Source organism: Podarcis cretensis, assembly GCF_951804945.1.
Source record: "Podarcis cretensis genome assembly, chromosome: 12".
Lineage (NCBI taxonomy): Eukaryota > Metazoa > Chordata > Lepidosauria > Squamata > Lacertidae > Podarcis > Podarcis cretensis.
Genome location: NC_137181.1, coordinates 24,354,163 through 24,377,725, shown reverse-complemented (window position 1 = coordinate 24,377,725; position 23,563 = coordinate 24,354,163). Strand labels below are relative to the sequence as shown.

At 41.9% G+C, this 23,563-nt stretch overlaps 1 protein-coding gene and 1 long non-coding RNA gene across 3 annotated transcripts in view; one reads left to right on the top strand and one right to left on the bottom strand.

Annotated features, from left to right (window-relative positions):
• MALRD1 (MAM and LDL receptor class A domain containing 1) overlaps nt 1–23,563 on the top strand; it is a 234,181-nt gene that overhangs the window by 98,152 nt on the left and 112,466 nt on the right. For both annotated transcript variants that reach the window (XM_079948258.1, XM_079948259.1), the window contains 2 exons: nt 1,042–1,287; nt 3,438–3,595. In XM_079948258.1, the coding sequence (XP_079804384.1) occupies nt 1,042–1,287; nt 3,438–3,595 (404 nt within the window). The remainder of the gene's footprint in view (nt 1–1,041; nt 1,288–3,437; nt 3,596–23,563) is intronic.
• LOC307200057 overlaps nt 13,132–23,563 on the bottom strand; it is a 39,536-nt gene continuing 29,104 nt past the window's right edge. The window contains exon 3 of the long non-coding RNA XR_013832308.1: nt 13,132–14,032. This is a non-coding gene — a long non-coding RNA (uncharacterized lncRNA). The remainder of the gene's footprint in view (nt 14,033–23,563) is intronic.

Here is a 23,563-nt window from a genome sequence, read left to right as displayed (position 1 = left end):
ACGTTATTCCTGAATCCCCCCCCCCCCCGGCATGTGCCATTCACTTACATTTTCATGGAGACTTCTTTGGCAAGGTATACCTCTCCTCCTCCTCCTCCTCCTCCTCCTCCTCCTCCTCCTCCTCCTTCTCTAGCTTAGTCTGATCTCCAGATACTCCAAAAGGACTATCTTCCATCTAAACGGTTTCAGAAAGAGTTAAAGTATGATTGTTCCGCCTCCCTCCTCTTACCTTAATTCATTTCTGCTAAAAATGGCATTCAAAAAATTTCAAATGTGATAATGGTTTTCAGACTTCATGCTAAATAGCATCTACATATCTGTCAATGAACTCCTGAATATAGTGGACCATTCAGTCCATTCTGGATGTTAGTCAGCATTTTGAACCTCAGGTTTATGTGTGAACTGATCACACCCATAGAGCACATTTATTTAACCTTCCCTGCGAGGAAGGTTGAATCAGTGGTGGTAAAGGTAAAGGTAAAGGTACCCCTGCCCGTATGGGCCAGTCTTGACAGACTCTGGGGTTGTGCGCCCATCTCACTTAAGAGGCCAGGGGCCAGCGCTGTCCGGAGACACTTCCGGGTCACGTGGCCAGCGTGACATCGCTGCTCTGACCAGAGCCAGAGCCAGAGCCGCACAGGGAAACGCCGTTTACCTTCCCGCTGGTAAGCGGTCCCTATTTATCTACTTGCACCCGGAGGTGCTTTCGAACTGCTAGGTTGGCAGGCGCTGGGACCGAGCAGCGGGAGCGCACCCCGCCGCAGGGATTCGAACCGCCGACCTTTCGATCGGCAAGCCCTAGGTGCTGAGGCTTTAACCCACAGCGCCACCTAATTCAAAAAAGCTTGACTATCATTACTGATCACTTCATTGAGTAATCCAGAACTTCCTGTCATGTACTTTGTAAATCACTAATGTGGTTCAACGCCTCACTGCAGTAAAAGAAAACGTCAGTAATTAAGTCAGGCTAGAAACAATGGAATACATTGTCATCAAAATCCTTCTCTCTTCTCTTTCTGTTTGTGTGTATATTTTTTCCAGGCTCTTGCTCACATGGTTATTTGGAATGTCTCAATGGCAAGTGTTATAGACCAGAACAAAGCTGCAATTTTGAGGATGACTGTGGAGATAATACTGATGAGAGAGAATGTGGGACCTCCTGCACTTTTGAAAATGGTTTATGTGGTTGGCAGAATTCCCTAGCGGATAACTTCGACTGGGTTATAGGAACCAGCTCACCTCAAAGCCTCAGGCCTCCAAAAGACCACACACTTGGAAATGGGAAAGGTACGTTGCCACTTCAGCACAGGGAATTTATCTGCATTCACAAACCTTATCATCCCATCCCATCCCATGCAACACAGGGCAAGTTCTAAATCGGATTAGAGTCCTGTTATGAATATCTAAATTGGTTAAATCCCCAATGCTGAAAACAGTTCTATAATGCAGTTATAACACTGTTTTGCAAAGCAGCCTCTTCTTAATTGTTGCTTTCTCAGAGTGCAAGGGAGTTGCACACTTGTTTCTCAGGTGGCAAAGAGAAGCCATATCACATCGGTACCAGGTAACAAGCCGAGCCAGTCACCAATTAGACATTTCACTGAGTGAATAATTCCACAGAGTCAAGACTAAACATTCAAGCCTTTGTCACAACACCCCTGTGAGCAATCTAAGTTGCCAGCTGAAGCTGGGTAATCGCTCCATAAAAAATTAAGGGGTGAGCTAGCAGCAGAAGCAAAGGCCCAGGTGCTGAAACCATAGCCTGTATATGTAATCCAAAAGGAAAGAGATACAAACAGAAGAGCTGGGAATGTCCATAGGAGACAAGTGGCTTCTAGCATTGTTCCGTGTGGCTTATCTACTTTTCTAACAATTCCAGCTTTCCATTTTTATGTTAAGTTTCTAGCCTTCATGTTTAGAAGAGTGATTTGATCATATGTGGGCAAAAATCACCTCCAGAGTCTTTATTGCTGAAAGGGTTGCCTAACCTGGTATTTACAATGCCTTTTTCATATTATGTACTTTCCTGTGGCTAAGCAAAGAAACATCAATATAATTGTACCTCTTGCTCTATAAAGGAACTCTGTTTGTAATAAATGTTTCAGCTGGCACCTGAAACATTTTTGCAAATGATTTTCTTTTCATCATACACTGGAAAGTCATATTTCATGCTATTTGTTTGAATCCTCAGTTCCTCAGCATCATTATTTCCATGGCTGTGATAATACACAATATGCCTATAGTGTCAGAAGTGACCTTTTCTTTGCAGTGTTTAATGATGATTAGATCTTCCCCCTGGAGTTGGCATGCCAGCATTCATTTCCGAACAATATTGTTGCAGACTTAAAACAACCAATGAATGTCAAAGTGAGATTCACATTGTGGGGGGTATGAGGGATCTTCTCCATTAAGAGCTTTTATGTCCATACAAAAATATATGTTGAATTGTATGCCACCATCAGCATGCACAAAGCTTTACAAAGAACAGAGGGACAGGTCTCTTTCCCAAGGATATTGCAATCTAGAATTCAGCAAATGAGAAGCAAAGGAAGTTGGGGTACCCACGTGGTCATGGGAAGAGTATACATTTGTACATGTACAAATGCTTGATTACAGTTGGAATGGGGATCAGAAGAGTGATTATGTTAGAGGAACTAGGCATGGAGGAAGGGTTTAATTTCCTTTCATGGTCACAAATCACCCCATGTAGGAGAAAAGCCATCAAATGCAGAATCAGCCAAACCAGTTGCTATGACAACAGCCCAGTACTGTCTATATAAGTGATTAAGGCATATCAGCTCGTTAGTCAGTCAGTGAGTCTGTCCGTTGTGCCTTGGAATTGCTGGAGCAATATAAATACTTTCCACTTGTATATCTGTGTCTGCAAAGCCTACAAGCTGTATCCAGAACTGTATTACTGAAGCCTGAGCTTCTGTAGAAGTAAACTATTTTGGACCTTAAGCTGTCCTGTGAATGCAGAAGGTTAGGGAAACCAAGTCAAGTTGGTCTGGGCAAAGAATAAATTATTGGGGTTGCAGCCAAGTTGTCCCTAGTGGAATGTCTGCTACCAAATACGTGCCAGGTGTAAGAGTTTCATATAAGGGTTTTCAGCAATAAAGAGGCTATAATGGAAGCTGTTCAGTGCTGGAGGTGGTTCTTACACCTACATATGGGCATGGGTGGAACACAGTACAGCATCTGTTATGTGACTGCATAGATGACTACCGGTACTTAAAAACAACACTTAAACAACAACTTTTCTAACCATTCCACAGACCTCTTCATCCAAAAATATTCTGTGTGATAAGAGGTGGCTAAGAGAGGTTTTGCTTAGTACAACAAGCTCTGTAGTGGTACTTTTTCCATTTCTCTTCCCCCCCCCCCGGCTGGTTTATTATTGTTGCCGTTTTCGCATCCTGCATCATTTCTGATTCCAGGACAATTCCTCTACCTTGAAGCGATGTCACTAGGAGTAAGAGGTGAAAAAGCACTTCTCAAGAGCTCCAGATGGGCAGAGTCTAGCACCACTTGCATGCTGAGTTTCTGGTACTACATGTCTTCAAAAGCAACAGGACACATCCAGGTTCTCATTAAGGTAATAGTTTCACTTCCCCATCGTCTGTCAAATAATTGATTCTTCCACTCTCTTTGTCAAAGTGACACGAAAGCTTCTTAACAGAGGGGCTACTAGTCACCAAACCTACTGTTTAGTTTGTAAAAAACAACAACCATGAACATTTGTTGGTAAAATAGAGGGGGTGGGGAAAAGATAGGAGTGAATTGAAGCAACTGCATGTTGCCACAAAGTGTGCATGCTCTGAGTCTGGAACTGATTTTAGAAACCCTAATTTAAAAGAGGTGGCATATAGGGCAGATCAAATTAACAGAATGAGAAAGGAATGAAATGGAGAAAATCTGTTCATTCCTTGAGTGAATTTGCAAAATAGTATGCACCCAGAAAAGTCATAGTTTCTTAGCACAGGATTTTGTTTACCTTGATGAAGAAGAATTATGATTATAATTTAGCACAGAGTATGCAGAATCGTGACTGCATAGCTTACTTCTTCTCAATGAATGTCTGGCAGCATTTTAATTCCACATTGTGTCATGGTTTACTTTTAACTTGCATTGCACCCAGCTGCTTTGAAAGCACCCTTTAACACCATGGCATGTCATTTTAGGGAGTGAAACTCAATTTTTGCAAATTTCTTCAGTGAGAGGTCCTAAAAATAGGTTTTTGGGTTTGAGGAATTCAAACCTGCTGTTGTTTTTGTCACTGGACAACATTTAGCTTCATAAGTCTGCGTTTGATGAAGAAGCACATAAACTGCTTTCGGAAAACCAAAGAATTTTAATTTTACCTTCTGAAAATGTCAGTAATGCTAAATAATAATATTTAATGTAAGTGCAAGTACTTGGTAATCTTTTTAGTGATTTCTATGCAAATTTACACACATTTTACCAACAAAGCAAAACTGAATTATATTTCTTTAGTCGTTTAGTCATGTCCGACTCTTCGTGACCCCATGGACCAGAGCACGCCAGGCACTCCTGTCTTATATTAAAAAGGTAAAGGTAAAGGTACCCCTGCCCGTACGGGCCAGTCTTGACAGACTCTGGGGTTGTGCGCCCATCTCACTTAAGAGGCCAGGGGCCAGCGCTGTCCGGAGACACTTCCGGGTCACGTGGCCAGCGTGACATCGCTGCTCTGGCGAGCCAGAGCCGCACACGGAAACGCCGTTTACCTTCCCGCTGGTAAGCGGTCCCTATTTATCTACTTGCACCCGGAGGTGCTTTCGAACTGCTAGGTTGGCAGGCGCTGGGACCGAGCAGCGGGAGCGCACCCCGCCGCAGGGATTCGAACCGCCGACCTTTCGATCGGCAAGTCCTAGGCGCTGAGGCTTTAACCCACAGCGCCACCTGCGTCCCACCTGCGTCTTATATTAACTTAGCCCAAATAGATTTTGAATTCTCGAGTCATATTACAACTTTTTAGCACCCCTCATTTTTGGAATTTGAAAATTGAAAAATTCAGCATGCCCTATGTGTGACATGCTATTAGTTTTTAAAAATGGTATTGTCCTACCATAAAGTGAGGCAGAGCAAAATGAAATGCAAAAGAGGAAATACCCTTTTACATAACCTCTATCTTCTGTTCATTATGAAGAAATTGTTCATTAGGAGAGCTTTTCCTATCTGCACCCTTTTCTCTTTACTTTCTCCATGCAACAGTTTCCCTTCAAACAACAGACAACTTCACTTTTTTTGATACTTTTCATGTTAGCAAAATGTTAGCTTTGTATATGGTCCCCTGTCGATTGAGAGCAATATGTAACCGTGCAGTTCTGAAATGGTGGCATCTGTCATCAGAAAATGTTCAGCAGCCAACATAAATAGAATGAAAACATAAAAGACACACCTGTGTCATTTTATTTCTGCATTTCCTTCTCCCCCAGCACTCTGCCACTCTTGTCTTTAAAAATGACATTTTACCTTCGCTATTCCACATGGATGAAAGCATTATTCAATCGTGATTCTTGGCAGGACAGGTGGAAAGGTGTCACCTGACTTTCTAAAAACAATCAAACAAACATTAAAACCAATGGCATGGTTAGCTGCTTGACTATTATCCTTGGCCACTATTGTTTGTGCACAGGTTCTGTTATGATGCAAATACAGAATAGTCTGAATGGGACACTCCAGGGAAAGCTGCACTGCCAGAGCTTTGCAAGTGCTTCAAAGGCACACCGCACAATGGGTACAGATGGAAAGTGTGTATATGGTAGGAAATGGTGCATTTATAAGGCAAATCAAACCATGACTTCCATCCTAAGATAAGTTAGCTGAAGTTTGCAGAAGGAAAATATACCCTTTTCTATTTCCTCCAATTACCTGATTGCCCTCCCCACCCTCCAAAAATGTGGAATAGGATGCTGGAGGTGGGGGTTCCCAGAATTGGGATCAGAACCTAAGATAAGTTATGGACATTTATGGAAGGATCGTTTCCCACCCCCTCTGCCCCAGAAGTCCCTGTGCATTCATCCATGGCTTCCTTAAGTTAATTTAACTTAGGCTCCAAGCCTATTAGTCTAGTATAAATAAACACACTATTAGTAATCTTACATCCTAGTGTGGAATCATTATTTTCCAGTATGCTCACTGTAAAGTTTCCCAATGGTCATTAGGCACATGATTGGAGTCCCATTGACACAATCTGCCTCACTCCAGGCTTTGGATGTACTACATATTTATCGTGGAACAATCGCCTGCCATTTGTGAAATTCCAAACCTTGCTATCTTCACCAAAATGTATACTGATTCTTATGTGCTTGAAAATTATCTGCAACAAATTACTGTCAACCTTGCCCAGTTATGCTGAAAGTAATTCAGATGCCTGAAGATAGGTAAATGGAAATTTCAATATTTAGTCCCCTGGTGATAAGCTATCAGAAATATCAAAACAATGGAAGTATACCCCCCCCCCCGCGGCCGCCCAAATTAGCACAAATGTCTAACAATCACTGACCAATCTTCAGCTAGCTGCTCAATTTAATGGATCATTATGAGAAGTGTATACTGCTCCCAGAAGCTCTCAAGTTCATAAATCAAATAGCTAGGTGATAAATGTCTGTTCTGATTATTGATGTGTTTTCAAAATTAGTGTGCTGTGGCAGTGATGGCCATGTGCAGAAAAATCAAAATGAATAAATTTGCTCAGAAAGATATTCAGAATTAAAACTTTATGTGGAACCACTCTTTTTGCTTCACTACCTTAGACATGAATAACAGTAAACTACTTACTTTGTACTTAATAAGCTCAGTGTGATATAAATATCTAACGATGCATGAAGGTGTTGGACTTTGGGAAATTAATGTTTATAAGAAGCAGCTATTGCCATGAAGATAAAGCTTTTGCTATATGCCCTGGAGAAGCTGCCTATACTATTAAATGGAGTGCTATGCTGAGACATTTGGTCCAAACTTTTTTCAGCTCTTGTGGGAGAAGGGGTGAAAATCTCAGAGCATTTGGACCAAGGTGGCCAAGGATTTGGGTTTGTTTCTTAAAAGAATAAAAGATTCACAAGCTGCTTCAAGCGTCGGCTAGGCTACCCTCAACAACCTGCCAGTGTCCCCCTCAAATTAAGGACACAGTGCCTCATGGGAGTTATGCTGCATCACAGGGGGTGGCCCATCCTGTTTTACCACCTGAGGCAAAATGGGAAGGTGCTGCCGCTGCCGCCAAAGCCTCACGTGAGCTTTTAAAGATTTTTCCAGAGGCTGTAGCAGCAGCCACACAACTCTGGCAGTGGGAAGGGTTCGCCGCTCATGGGATTGCAGCAACTGCTTCAGTCTGCCTCATGGGTGGGCCGGCGTGCTACACCATGATGTCATTCCCTGGTGCAGTCTTAGGGTGGGAAATGTCTGCCTTAAAAGAAAGGAGCAACAGACAGCTGAAGGCGCATTTGTATATAAGAAAGACCTGTAAGACTTTTTCTTAGTTGTAAATGATATGTGGAGTAGCTTCTTTCCTGCTGGGGATCATCAGACTTATAGTTAGAAAACTAACCCCCCCCCCACCCAACCGCTTTTGCTTTGTGCAGTATTTTTAGCTAAACAGAGGCGTTGTGGGACCTTTCCTGTCTGGACATTGCCAGCCTGCCCCCTCATGTTAGCTCTGTCTTCAGTCCCCAAAGTAAGGCTTTTCAGGTTTAGGGAAGGTGAGAGTGGAACTAGCAGGGTTGTGGGAAATTACAGAAATGGAGCGCAAACTGCATTTCCAGAACATTCTAGAACTTATAAAAATTGAGTCAAGTGGCAAGATCCCCTGTCACTCAACATCTCATTCCATTCCTACTTGGCATTTGCAGTGTCATATACTTGGCAACTGTGTCTATATCATGTTTTTATTTCATATAAAGAACAACAGATTTTAAATGACTATATTTATATAATCCCATTGCTGCTTAGAGAAAAATAAATCTGCACTTTTTGTTTTTGTAAAGACCTTTATCTTCCGCTCAGCTTTTAGCTCAGCTCTCTTGATCAAACATCTGGCGCTCATTAAGTCGATGAAATATATACAAATTTAATTACTATTTTCAACAGTAGGTTGTTGAGTTGTGTTCAGAAATAGCTTCAACAGTAGATTGGGGAGTTGTGTTCAGAAATAAGCCACAAAGGGATGTTTCCTTTAAGTCTCCAACTGTCAGCTACCCTATGTTTGACCCCATTTTGATTGACATACCACTTCATTGGTGCTTTCATTTGGGTTCAAGAATATACTGCTTTTGCGTGAAGTTTATGGTATTTTACTATACTTTCTCTCTGGCCTACATAAACATTCTAAAAGATACCACATAGAAAATCCCTATTTATATTTGCCAAGGCATAAAAACAAAACATGGGTAAACCCAAGAGGGAAGACTGGATTATACTGGATGGTGCAGGGAGAGGGCACCTTCCCTTCTCACTCACAGTTTTCCTTCTCACTCACACAGAGTTTACTATAGATCCCCAAGCCAAACGGAGGACATAGATGATGCCTTCCTGGAACAGATGGCCAAGCATGCAAAAGGAAGGGAGATAGTAGTAATGGGCGACTTCAATTACCCGGATATTTGCTGGATGTCAAACTCAGCCAAGAGCATAAGGTCAAACAGATTCCTCACTGGCCTTGCAGACAACTTCATTGTCCAGAAAGTGGGAGAAGCAACAAGAGGAACAGCCATTTTAGATCTGGTCCTAACCAATGTTGATGACCTGGTTAGTGGGGTAGAAGTGGAAGGATCATTAGGCGCGAGTGATCATGCTCTTCTGAAGTTTACTATACAGTGGAAAGGAGCAGCCAAGCATACTAGGACTCAATTTCTTGACTTTAAGAAAGCCGACTTCATAAAACTTAGGGAAGTGCTGGGTGAGATCCCATGGACAGTAATACTAAAAGGAAAGGGAGTTCATGATGGCTGGGAGTTTGTTAAGAGGGAGATAGTAAAAGCACAACTTCAGGCAATACCAATGAGACGGAAACATGGAAGGTGCCTAAAGAAGCCAGGGTAGCTACCTAAAGAACTTTTAACTGAGTTAAGATTAAAAAAGGATGTGTACAAAAAATGGAAAGGGGGGGGGGAACCACCAAAGAGGAATTCAAACAAATAGCCAGCACGTGTAGACACAAAGTCAGAAAAGCTAAAGCACAGAATGAGGTTAAAAGCAACAAAAAAGGCTTTTATGGGTATGTTCGTAGCAAAAGGAAGAACAAAGAAACCGTGGGGTCACTCAGAGGAGAAGATGGTGAAATGCAAACAGGGGACACAGAAAGGGCTGAACTCCTCAATGCCTTCTTTGCCTCAGTCTTCTCCAATAAAGAAAACAATGCCCGACCTGAAGAATTTGGAGCAAATGATTCAGCAGAGGAAACACAGCCCAGAATAACTAAGGAGATAGTACAAGAATACTTGGCTAGTTTAGATGTATTCAAGTCTCCAGGGCCAGATGAACTGCATCCAAGAGTATTAAAAGAACTGGCAGATGTGATCTCAGAATCACTGGCAGTCATCTTTGAGAATTCCTGGAGAACAGGCGAAGTCCCGGCAGACTGGAGGAGGGCATATGTTGTCCCTATTTTCAAAAAGGGGAAAAGAGAGGACCCAAATAATTACCGCCCAGTCAGTCTGACATCAATACCAGGGGAGATTCTGGAGCAGATCATTAAGCAAACAGTCTGTGAGCACCTAGAAAGGAATGCTGTGATCACCAATAGTCAGCATGGATTTCTGAAAAATAAGTCATGTCAGACTAACCTGATCTCATTTTTTGACAGAATTACAAGCCTGGTAGATGAAGGGAACACAGTGGATGTAGCCTACCTTGATTTCAGCAAGGCATTTGACAAGGTGCCCCATGATATTCTTGTAAAGAAGCTGGTAAAATGCAGACTTGACTATGCTACCACTCAGTGGATTTGTAACTGGCTGACTGACCGAACCCAAAGGGTGCTGATCAATGGTTCCTCTTCATCCTGGAGAAGAGTGACTAGTGGGGTGCCACAGGGTTCTGTCTTGGGCCCAGTCTTATTCAACATCTTTATCAATGACTTGGATGATGGACTCAAGGGCATCCTGATCAAATTTGCAGATGACACCAAACTGGGAGGGGTGGCTAACACCCCAGAGGACAGGATCACACTTCAAAACGACCTTGACAGATTAGAGAACTGGGCCAAAACAAACAAGATGAATTTTAACAGGGAGAAATGTAAAGTATTGCACTTGGGCAAAAAAAATGAGAGGCACAAATACAAGATGGGTGACACCTGGCTTGAGAGCAGTACATGTGAAAAGGATCTAGGAGTCTTGGTTGACCACAAACTTGACATGAGCCAACAGTGTGACGCGGCAGCTAAAAAAGCCAATGCAATTCTGGGCTGCATCAATAGGAGTATAGCATCTAGATCAAGGGAAGTAATAGTGCCACTGTATTCTGCTCTGGTCAGACCTCACCTGGAGTACTGTGTCCAGTTCTGGGCACCACAAGTTCAAGAAGGACACTGACAAACTGGAACGTGTCCAGAGGAGGGCAACCAAAATGGTCAAAGGCCTGGAAACAATGCCTTATGAGGAACGGCTAAGGGAGCTGGGCATGTTTAGCCTGGAGAAGAGGAGTTTAAGGGGTGATATGATAGCCATGTTCAAATATATAAAAGGATGTCACATAGAGGAGGGAGAAAGGTTGTTTTCTGCTGCTCCAGAGAAGCGGACACGGAGCATTGGATCCAAACTACAAGAAAGAAGATTCCACCTAAACATTAGGAAGAACTTCCTGACAGTAAGAGCTGTTTGACAGTGGAATTTGCTGCCAAGAAGTGTGGTGGAGTCTCCTTCTTTGGAGGTCTTTAAACAGAGGCTTGACAACCATATGTCAGGAGTGCTCTGATGGTGTTTCCTTCTTGGCAGGGGGTTGGACTCGATGGCCCTTGTGGTCTCTTCCAACTCTATGATTCTATTCTATTCTATTCTATTCTATTCTATTCTATTCTATTCTATTCTATTCTATGACAGTGCACCTCTTTTATCTCCAGTCCCCCAGATGCCCACATGTAGGCATAATTCAAAAAGACAAGCCCACATAAAATCCAATGCATAGAGTTCAAAACCTCATTCCCTGATTTTAATACATTTTGTTACAGCTTCCACATGTACTGAAAAATGATCTGATTCTCCGTGCTTCAGATTAAGAGCTTTGGTCCATAATAAAACTAGACCCAAACTGGCTGCAAAGGGTGTGAAGTGGGATAACACAAATGCCTTTGTTTTAACATTGACCTTTACTCTTATCCCAGGCTTATTAATTTGTAGCATTCCCTTCCCTTGACCTTTACTAGCAAAACTACATTCTGAATTTAGTGAAATCATGTATCTTGTAATTGCAATATGCTACTCAACCAGTAAAATTATTTTATTTGTATAATCATTGACATAGTTTTTGGATATTTATACATTCAGGTAGCTATCCCATAATGGTAACATGAAAACAGTAGGGATTTTCACTGCTGTTGCCTGTCACAGTCAATTAATTGCATCTAAACAGAAATGAGCAGAATCTTAATGGCATTTTGGAGAGCAAGACATACCAGCCAGCTAAAGTTAGCCTATATAAGGGCAGCCCCATAGCCTGACCTACAGCTAGTGGAGCAGCCAGGCATAATGCCAGCTGGAGACATTTCCTACAATCCACAAAGCTGTTAATGGATTAATGTAGTACTGAATCTGTCACCTGGACACTGTAGCTTCTTACCAGGTGTCATCAGCCATCACAGCTGTTGCCTTTTTCAACTAGCATAAGGAAGGGATGGGAACCAAAAGAGGTAATATATAAATAGCCTGTTTATTGGTTAAGATCCAGGTGCTGAAAATACACAGTCTTCTGAAATGTCCTGATTAGGTTTGGTGGAATGTGATTCCCATTACAAACATTAGAGTAAAATCTAGAATAGGGGGTCAGTTCTGACACTGAATGTTCAGGATGAGACGCCACCAAGATATATATCACAGTGGGCTGTCTTGCAGTATTTGCCTTCGTGCAAAACAAGCATTACATACTCTCAAAGTTCATATTTGATTCAGATTTCAGACTTAGTTGGAGAGAAATTTAAGCCCTGTCTTATACCCACTCACCTTGCCTTCAAGTTCCCTCCTACTGCCTACCTTTATTGATGCTCTGATGGCATCAGTGGAATGGAGGGACATCTCTATCCCTCCTCACCTCTCTGATGTCACTCACTATTATTCTGAATGCCAGGTGCTGGGAAATTAGACTTCAGAAAATTAGATTCAGAAAAAGAGGCTTTTTCCAAGGTTTTTTTTTTTTGGGGGGGGGGCTGTTTCCCTCACCCCCAAGCCGTGTGTGTGTGAGACGCAGTTGTGGAGCCGCATTCCTACTTTGTGAAAGTAAAAATACTATAAACAGCATAAATCTTCTTCAGGCATTCTAGTGTGTAAAAGCAACATGTGATGAGATAGAGCAGGGACAAGCCTGCTAACTTTCCTTTTCCCTCACCCACAGTTTCCACCTCCCTCCCTGTCCACAAGCTAGAGGGCAAATTTCTGCAGGGGGGAGCCTCCAATACTCGTTGAGACTTTATCTTGTGGTGAGCCTCCATCAACACAAGAGGCTCCCTACTTCAGAACTTCACCCTCTAACTCATGAAGGGTAATGGAATCAATGGTGGGACACAGAACATAACATGTCCACCCTCACTTTATATCACGTTTATGCTGCATTTTCAGACCATACATTGGGCTTTCTCTGGAGTTATTGAAATCACAGCTTTTCACCTCCCTATAACATGCATGCTGGTAATAATCTGTGTCAGTAGCTGACTTTGGACCAAGGGTTTGATGCACTGTACTGAACTGAGTTTCTAACTTTGATGGGAGCTGCCTGAGGCTTGAATCTGATTGGCTATCTGTTTCAACTCCTTGTAGGCCATGGTAGCAAAATTAATCCAAAATGTTAATAGAAACAAGAAGTAAATAGCTATCAGTCATAGTGGAAAATCAGTAATAATAGAAAATCCTTTGGGAAAGTAATGAGATCTTTAAAGTATGGGCAAAGGATTTTATCATTGGCTGCGTTGCATTTTCTACGAATGAGAAATGGAAATTCTAGGCTTATTGCAGGTAAATTATCATAAGAGAATCTTATTCTACTCTTAAACTGCCCAATTTAAAAACTCAGTCAAAGCTTTGCTGACCTGGAATATAAACCTTTCCAGTGCACACAAGACTGGATTGCTTTGAATAAGGGTCACTAATGTGTTTTTGAGTTTTCTGACAGTGCTAAAAAAATGGGTGAGTGGGAATATTTTTAGAATGTAAAAAGTATGATTTCCATAGACTGGATAAAAATTCAGGTAAAAGAGTAGTAAGAACTGTAGTTGGATTTTTGGGATTATTTTCAATATCGGCCAATTTTTTCCTTTGAAAAGATGGGCAGATTTAAGATTCACATTCACTATAGTCCCCCACCTTTTTCCTACTGCATTAGTAGCCTGCTGCAAATGTTTGAAAGGGAAAGGTTCCCTGTTCTTGATCTGGATCCACTTTAAAAGTAGGAGATGGCTTAACTATACTGTTCCGTTTTCCTAGTCATTTCAGCAGGTAGCAGATTTAAGTGTCCAAGGCTTGTTTTCAGCATACAATTGCTGGAAGCAAACAGGAAATGGCTACAGGGTCACATCTCCATAATGGTTGGATATTAAGTATGAAATGCCTTTGTGGGAGAAGTCTCAATTTTTAATTATCTGCATCAGTTTACATACTGCAGAGACACTCTCCTGCGCAAAAAACTGGTGTTTAGCTGCCAGGTTCCTGCTTTTGAAATCCACAGCACCATAAAAGAAGGACTTATGACCTTCTTTTCCAAGGATAAACCAAGATTACCAAAAGGTACAATGCAGATGACTCCTCTTTTGCTGGTTGGAATGATGAGGGCTGCAGATACTTTGATGTTTTCCTCTTGAGCCTAGCTAGACCTGGCAAAAGAAAACAGAGGTTACAGGCAGGGTAGCATTGGCATTGACACTTGCTTTTCACCTACCAACACCAACTCCTGTTGTGCCCCTCCCACTTGCCTGTTTCCCCAGATGCAAATATACTTGGCGGCAACAGTTGGCTCTGGAAAGCCACCCACAATTCAACATTTCCATTGGAGACCCAGAGCATCTCTCATAGTGTAAGCACACAGCCAGGAGGCCACTGATTGGGAGAGGGCTTGCCTCATACTTGGTGCTAGACCTGGTAGCAAAGCATCTCTCCTTCTAATTCCCATTTTATCCTATCCTTAATCCCCCCCACCGTTCAAAATGAGCAAATTTGCATCCACAAGCCCTTAGCAATTAAAATTTAATATATGCCCAGTAGGATAGTTGTGTCCTTTAATGATTCTATAGTTTAGAGACGTGGGCTGCGTGTGTTTCTGCAGAGCCTTGGAAGTGTTCCACTACATAGCAATGGCTTTGGTTAATCTAGCAGGCTTAGAACATCAAGCACAGTGGCTCATAGAACTGTGCAACTAGTTCCACATGCATGCCCAAGGGAGCTTTGGACTTGTGTTTCTCCAGCAGCTCCCTCATGGTGCTTGGCAAACCGCTTTTGAAACTGACAAGAGCTTCAAATATCCTTTGTGATATGCCATGGAAATCTGCTGTTCAAAGAGAAGAAACAGTCAAAAATCTGACAGGACATGCAGAAGCCCTTGGGTCTGCCTAAAAATAGCAGTTTGGATGCAAGCCGATATGTTTTAAATTATCTCAGTGAAATTGAAAGCTGCTTCAACAGAAAATAATCCAGCTCTTTGCTAAAATGGTTGTTTTTTAATTTCTCGTGTCTAGCATAAAAGCTAAGGTAGCCATTGAAGGAGAAGAGATCCTACATTTAATTGTGGTGATGATCCAAAGTAATTTACTTTACTGAAAATAGTAGAAGACACTAGTTTTCTAATTAACTGTATAAAAAGGTCAAATAAGGCTTTCATGTGAACTGCATTATTTAACAATCATCTAAGTGTAAGCCAATGAAAGATTCTTTAATTAGAAGCATCAGCCCATTGCAGCTGCCAGCTTCCTGCAGGTTAGGAAAACAAATTTATGAGCGCTAATACTTAACTAATATCTTCCTGGTATCTAAAACCATATTTAGGGCTGTATGTATTTTAGCCTAAAAATCAAAAGCAGCGATTCTGAGAGTCCATATTTATTCCGTCTTACATAAAGATGAATTTTTCAGTAAAATATTGTTGCACACCACCCCAGTCTCTGAGCAGTGCAAGATTTTACTCAGGGTTTGGTTTCCTTAGGATGAGGTACAGTAGAGACAGTGGTGCCTTTAGGATATATGGTTTGTTTACATATACAGTGGTACCTTGGGTTACATACGCTTCAGGTTACAGACTCCACTAACCCAGAAATAGTACCTCAGGATAAGAACTTTGCTTCAGGATGAGAACAGAAATCGTGCTCCGGTGGCGTGGCGGCAGTGGGAGGCCCCATTAGCTAAAGTGGTGCTTCAGGTTAAGAACAGTTTCAGGTTAAGAACAGACTTCCGGAACGAATTAAGTACTTAACCTGAGGTACTACTGTATACAACCTGAGCCTTTGATAAAAGGGCTCACAGCATTAATACCCCAGAAGGTCTTGCTTTTCCCATAGTCACATGCTTGGATTCGAGCAGAAATCAAGCATGTCTCTCCCTCTCAGCCTTCTGCCTGCCACCTGCTTATGGTCCTCAACTCACTCTTTGGTCCTTCTAACTACTTGCCAGCTTTATTTATTTTGCTAATGGACACTGAAATCCTGTCTCAAACCACCAAACTCTTATGCAGCCACCTCTCTGACTTCTGAGATTTCAGCAAACATTATGCACACATTTTCAAGCATACATTAGTCAGTCAGGGATTTAGAAACTTGATCTTAATGTGATATAAGGTAGTTTGAGGAAGATGAATTTTGTGCCCATAGTGGTACAATCTTTCCTTTTCTTTGTATTCATACAGAATTGCAGTTTTGCATTCATGCGTCATTGGCCCTATGTCTTCTCCCCCCACATCTTGAGGGTGTTCATTCAGTACATTCTTACAAGTCACACTGTACCTGAGCAACTCCACATGGTTTGTAGTCGTCCATGTGCCACATAGCAAACCAGCAGTGTTTATTTGGAGATCCAATCAAGGCCAGTGTATACCATGCCAAATTCTGACCTGACACTCCTTGGCTCCCCTCAATCAAGGTGGGATCATTTGTCTTAATGATGGTAACTCATGCTGTGACTCCAAGGATTTTCTCTTCAGACATGTCTCAGTTACAGTAACTACTAGAATAATCTCTCAGGGCATGTATATTTCCCCCATAAGAAAGTGAAGAGACTAAACTCTAGATAGGTTTGCACAGGAATGAAAAGTGCTGGAAAAACATGTGTTCATTGGAAATTTTGCAATAGAATAGATGTGAAGAGGCATGGCCTATATCATGCTGGAATAGATGCATCTGGGAACAAAATTGAAGCATCATGCAGCTTTAAAGCCATTTGTTTAGGCTTGTATTTTGTACATTTTGCCATCTCACCAGCTAAAATATTGCCTGTGCTACTGAGCCAGGGCAAAGATAAAACTGCCCTACCATCTGTCAAATGAAAACCCGTGGCTTATTTTTAGCTTTTATTGGCTCTTCACCTGAACTGTTCCCTGGCACCACTACCTGACCTACACCAATTATTTTCTTCACTTTTCTCACTTATATTAGTTTTGTCTAGGGAAGAGAGAGAGAGAGAAGGTATTATTCCCAAATAGGGGTTCTTAATTTAACCAAGAAGTATCCATGTTCAGATAGGAATCTCTTGTGCTAGCAAACTCATTTCATTGATCAGTGAACAGGGAAGGCCTTGCAGTTCAACATACTATGCAGTTTGTCATATTTGAAATGTTTCTCTTTGGCAGTGTTATATTCTTGACAGTCTGATTTTGACTAAGCTTACATTACAGATGTGTGAGAATTTATTATCTCAAAACAGTACTTGTTATGTACCACTTAACTACCCACTTAACTGGGTAGATCCCAAATCCTTTGATTCTAGATGTAGTAGAATGTTAACCCCCATTTCTCTGAATGTTTTAGCAATCTTTCATGCTCTGATTGGATCCCAGACTACTAACCGACTGGGAACTTTATACAGTATCATCCCTAATCTTGAGCAAGGGGCAGATGGGGCTCATCAACCTGGAAAGGTAGCCCACTTAGGAGAAGGAAAACGCTAACCATAAACCTCTGCGGCCTTGTGGCTATACTAATTAGTGAGAAAGGTTTCAGGAATAAACTCTGAGAAAAAGTACGTACCCATTGCCTTGCAGGACATCTTCAGGAGAAGAAAAGGCTAAGGAGAAACCCTACACAAATCTGGAGCAGGGTCTCTAAGGTGGTTGGATGGTGTCTTGTATGCCTCCTTCCAGCACTCCTGCAGCCACGTTGGTGCCAAATGTATTGCTCTGCTTTTCTTTGGACCACATCAGTGAGGTCTTGTCGTCTGGGCAGTCCAGGACCTCCATGCACACTGCCAAGACTTGGGCCCCAGAGAGGACACTTCAGTGCCGCTATGTGGGAGGAGGCAGTTATGAGTCTCTGCAACCGCAGCAGACACTGTGATTCTCCAGCGGTTTGACTTCACCCCTGGAAGCACACGCCATTGTCTCTTGAGACAGATGGATGCCAGCAACCATTCCTGACCATCTCTGTGTAATCTCTGTTTAATTTGGAACAAAGGCAAGTAAGAGGAGATATGATAGAGGTGTATAAATTTGAACATGATGTGGAGAAAGTGGGGTAGAGGAGAGAGTTTTTCTCCTGACATTACAACCGAGGATCGTCTAATGAATCTGATTGACAGGAGACTTGGGACAGAACACAGAAAGGACTACTTCACAAAAGTAGTACAAAGTGTAGATTTGAACTCTGGAATTCTTTTCCATAAGATGTGGTGATGGGCACCAGTCAGGGATGGTGTGTCCTGTTTCGCTGTGCCCTGACTCTTGATATCACCTGCAACTGCTAGCCCTGCCAGTGTCAATTTTGGGTGGTATTGATGCTCTTAGATCAGGGCTGCAAACTGGCAGAGGGTCCTGAACAACCAGTTGAAGACCAGCACCAGTTGAATATATTCCAACAAAAAAATCCTGGGGTTTGGTCTCTAAGTAATTTCTAGTCAATTAAACAAATTAAGCTGCTATATTCTGAATCAGACGCTCAAGCCTTTTCCACCTGAGATCTTTTAACGGAAGATTCCTGGGACTGAACTTGGGACCCTTTGCGTACAAACAATGCTGTTGAAACACATGCTTTTCTCACTTCACAAAACTCAATTCCGTTGCCATTTGAGCTCCCTTGCCCTGAAATTCTTTCTCTGTTGATAATTAAAATCAAGATATATTAGAAGCATATGTGCCAATTTTGCGCCTGCTTGGTCGGCATTCATCAGACTAACCATTCAAACATGGCATTGTGCTTTTTAGCACGCACTATAAGAAATAGATTGCTTTAATTCCTTACTCTTGCTTGCTGAAATTGACTTGAAATTTTAAAATGGGGATGTATTTACAGAACAGCGCCTTGGCTCCTGGGCAATCAATTGGTTCATGAATGTCAATGTTTGGTTGCAGGGACACGGTAGTGGAGGGACACCTTGGATCTGTGCTTCTTCTCAATCTGCTACTGAGAGGTTTATCTGGAGGTTACAGGGGAGATTTTCATGACTGCTTTCTCTCTCTCTGTGTGTGTGTACATATATGCATACAAAAGAAAAAGACAGGATATATAGATATATGAATGAAAGACAAGCTGTTCTGACTACTCGTGGCTTCATATATTGGTCTAGAAAATCTGCGTTCCTCTGCCTTGCAAATGCCAAGCAGCATTGTAGGGACACACATTGTAAGGTCTTTTAGAGACAACAAGAACAGCTTCAAGCTGGGGGATAGCACTGTTTATTTTGGCTGCTGCAGTCATTTTCTGGCCAGCAGAAAAGGATCAGGGAGAGGAACATTTTGAGCAGGAGTAGCTGGCTTTTCATAGGCAAAGGTCTACACTGACACATGGGTCAACCCTCTGGGGGCCTTATGTCAAACTGGTATGGCCGAACTGCAACAGTGGTGGTGGAGAGAACTGCAATTCTCAACACCATCTTCAGAAACCTTATTCTACACTATTTAAAACCGTTTTCATCATTCATGATTAAGTTTAGTTTTTTAAAAAATAAAAATCAAAGGACAAGTTTGGAGGGGATGTTGTAGGGGTGCCACAAATAAACCATTTGGGATCGTGGTGAGGGGACTATAGGAATAGTCAGCTTTTTTAAAAAATGGCATCACAGCAGAGGACCCATGGGAGTGGTCAGGATTTTACCACACAACTTAAAAAAACCAAAAAACAAATTAGGGGTGTCCTTGAGGGTCACAAAAACCTTCTAGAATTATACTATCACTAGCCTGTGGAAAACAGTCAGTATATTTCTGTATATATAATAAAAACTTTCAGGATTATTTTTTCTGAGGGCAGAAAAAACTTTATTTTGGAGAGAAAGAGTGTTCCATACAGTAATCATTTGTCTCATTTGAGGGTGCAGAAATTTAGAGCACATGGATGAAATAATACTTAGTTTCATAGGTTCTTCTCATGGGGAAGCATCTTCCATCATTGGAGCTAAATGAGGGGAGGAGACATCAAGGCCAGAAGCAGGACCCTTGTTACTCAGTTAGCCCTAATGGATTTAGTGTTTTACTGTTTTGACATGGATGTAGCTTTGACTTGTTTTATATTATTTTGATATATGTAGTGGTTTTAAATGTTGTGATATTTTGTGCTGAGCTGTTTTCCGTTAACTTCTTTGAGAGTGGGATATAAGGCTAAGATGTCAGCAGTAAATGAAATTGTACACGTGCAAAACATTGCAAGCCCATTTAGTACAGTCATGAGGTTTACGATGTGTGCACCAATGCCAATTCATTCCAAGGCGAATTTACATGTGCACTCCTACTGAGCTATTCCTCCCCCTCCTTTATGATTCATAAATTTGTGCCAAGAAGCAAAAGGGATACAGGCAGTATTCCTTCCTCTAGGTCAGTGGTGGCTCACCTAAGGTAAAAGGTAAAGGTACCCCTGCCCGTACGGGCCAGTCTTGACAGACTCTGGGGTTGTGCGCCCATCTCACTTAAGAGGCCAGGGGCCAGCGCTGTCCGGAGACACTTCCGAGTCACGTGGCCAGCGTGACATCGCTGCTCTGGCCAGAGCCAGAGCCGCACACGGAAACGCCGTTTACCTTCCCGCTGGTAAGCGGTCCCTATTTATCTACTTGCACCCGGAGGTGCTTTCGAACTGCTAGGTTGGCAGGCGCTGGGACCGAGCAGCGGGAGCGCACCCCGCCGCAGGGATTCGAACCGCCGACCTTTCGATCGGCAAGCCCTAGGCGCTGAGGCTTTAACCCACAGTGCCACCTGCGTCCTGCGTCTCATCAAATGTTCTTAGGTAACAAATCTGATCATCCCTGACCATTGGCAATGCTAGCTGGGGCTGATGGAAGCTGGTATCCAACAGCATCTGGAAGGCCACAGGTTGCACATTACTCTGAAAAGCAGGCAGCTTTTCTTTTCTTTTTTGGCAGCTTTTCTTTTGATGAGAATGACAACATCTCTTGTCTCTTAGCTAAGCAAAGCAAAGCAAAGCAATGCAACCAAGAAACTAAGAAAAGGAGCCTGCCTTGCTACCTACCAGATGCCCCATTTGGAGTTCCATCTGTTGTACCTTAGGACATACTGCTATTACGAACCAATTTGCCCAAGAGTTTTGGCTAAATTCCAGAGATATCCCTGCCGTGATTTATTTATTTATTTCTATATTATTTTGCCATTGACATACTAGGGCCATTGACATAATAAGGTCTGTTGGCAGATTGCCAAGAAGATTTTTTGTGGGGGCGGGAATGATTTTTTTTTTTAAAAAAAATATTTTCCTTTGTAAATTACAGAATCTCTGAAACTATGATGCAGAAATATTGGCACCTAGTATGCTAACTATGAAAGAGTCATGGAAGGAGAGATTTTTCAAAATGCCTAAAAGGAGCATAGCAATGTAAGCATTTGTAAATATGGGTAATGCGGGGGGGGGGGCTATACCTGCAGATGTAAAACTGTTAATGAAAAGCTGGTATAAAATTCCGGTGGGAATGTTTGGATGGAAAGCTTCTGAAAATCTCTGTGTTTTTGCAGCCTAGAAATGTGGACTATGGTGTGTGGGGCTGAAACAGTGACTGCATTTTGAAACAGTGGCTGCATTTTGCAGCATCACATGGTGTGCATGCGTAATGAGAGCATGTTGTGCAGCACCGACTCCCCTCAGTCACGGTGGCAAGCTGGCGTGCCTGGGCTTTAATAAGGTCTAAACTACAGAATGATTGTAGCCAACCTCTAAAAAAAAGGCAGCCCATCCCACAACTGCAAGGTTCGGTAGGAAGTAAATACAAAGAAGTGAACCTAGGAAGCAGTCTTGTGTGAAGTAAGGTCTGTCAACCCCAGTATCATCTATTCTGACTAGTACTGGCTCTCCAAAGCTTTCCTGCAACCTGAGAAACCTTCAACTGGAGATCCAAAGCCTAAAAACAGGGACCTTTTACACAGAAAACTCTGGGTCTCAAAAAACTTAGTTTCATTGCAGTGGAATTGGAACTCAGACCTTCCACTCATGAAATCAGCCAGATACCCTTAGTGCCAGGCAACATTTTGAGAAACTAAAAGTTGAAGTGCAACTCTCTTGAAATCTCTGGCCTGTCAACCTGTGAATTTGGGGTTCTCCTTTAGTATTTCATTACCATGGAAAGGCACAGCGTCATTCTCTTTTCAATATTCTGCATAAAATGCTTCATTTGCCACTTTAATGCAGAACCCATTTGATATATTTGCAGTGTAAATGCTGCTCTTGGATGCTATTGTTGCCTGTGTGAGGTGTATCTAATTACTCTGAGGCTGCAAAGAGAGCTGTTTTGCAACAAAAGAAAATTGGCACTTTCTCAGTCAGACAGATTACCTTTCTCAGCAACATTTTATGTTGCTGAAATTACTAATAAATTGCAATTTGTCATGGTGTTTGTGCTCCAGAACTGTCAGAGGAACTAGTTCCAGAATTGTTGTCAGAGGAAAAAACAAAATCCCAAAACTTATGCTTTTATGAGAAAAATTATGTCTACATTAATAATAAAATACCTAACATATCTAGATGAAAACATTGCTGCTGAAATCCATGTACTGTATTATGCTCAGGCTACACAAGGGAACATGTGTCCTAAATAAACATGGTCACATTAATGCTATGTTTTATTTATGTCCCATGACACCCCGAGAATGAAAGTGCAATTTTCTGCATCCATACAAAGGAATTAGCAAGTATAAATGTTGAAAAAACATCACTGTGTTTTCAAAAGTAGCAATGAGACCATATTCAGTTCACATAGTAATTTTAAGATTAGATTTTTCTGCCTCCTCCATTAGCACTAAGGTGAAGTAGTCATGTGATTATATGAACACATGCTCCAAAATATTGTCCCCGCCACTGCAAAACTACTGAGATGGATCTAAGTGAGGGTTGTTGGTTTTTGGGTGGGTGTGGTCCCAGATGACTATTGATCCAAAGTTAGTTGAACTGCATGCAGATTGCAGTCTCTGTGTGTGGCTAACTAAAAAGAGTTGCAAAATTGAAGTTACCCCGCCCAAATGAAGGCAGGCATCTCTTCTGAGTTAGTGTCCTATTTATTGTTCAAGGTCAGAGTTAGAACTATAAATGAATTCTAGTTGATTGTTTGCGCTTTCCATAAGGTCTCTCGGTATAAGGCTAGAGGATATCCAGATGACAACCTTTCATACCCTGGAATGGAGGAGGATCCATGTGAGTTTTTAAATCCCTTCCTTTCTTGTCTGGAACCCTAGCCAGAGCAACACCGCATTCAGACTCCTGTAGCGTTGGACAGAAGGTTAGATTAATGAGGCTTCTGCCGTAGAAGTCAAAGGCTTTAATATCTTCTAAAATGTGCTGCAAATTTATTCTGCTCATTTGTATAAATGGTTGCTCAAGGCTGCTAAAAGGGGACTGCACATAGACCCTTAACTTTTTAAAAATACAGAGGCCTGCATAAATATATAAGTAATTGCTAGATCTGAACTTTGACAATATTTGAGGTGAGAATACCACGCTGCTGCTCAAAATTGAAATGCTTCTTTAGAAATGGCACCAATATGAGATTATTCTCAGAAATAAAGTCAATGGAAAGATTGCATTCTTTAAAGTTATTGAGAAAAGCTAGTCACTCTGTGATAAATCCTTGTAGGGAGATATTCTACAGTAGCATTTATATAGCACTTACAAAGATTAAAAACATTTCACATTCCTAGTCTGTAATCTTTACAATGAGTTTGTAAGAAAGGTTGATACTAGAATTGCTGAGGCAGGGTCATGAGCAACAGTCTAAGGTGAGCCAGG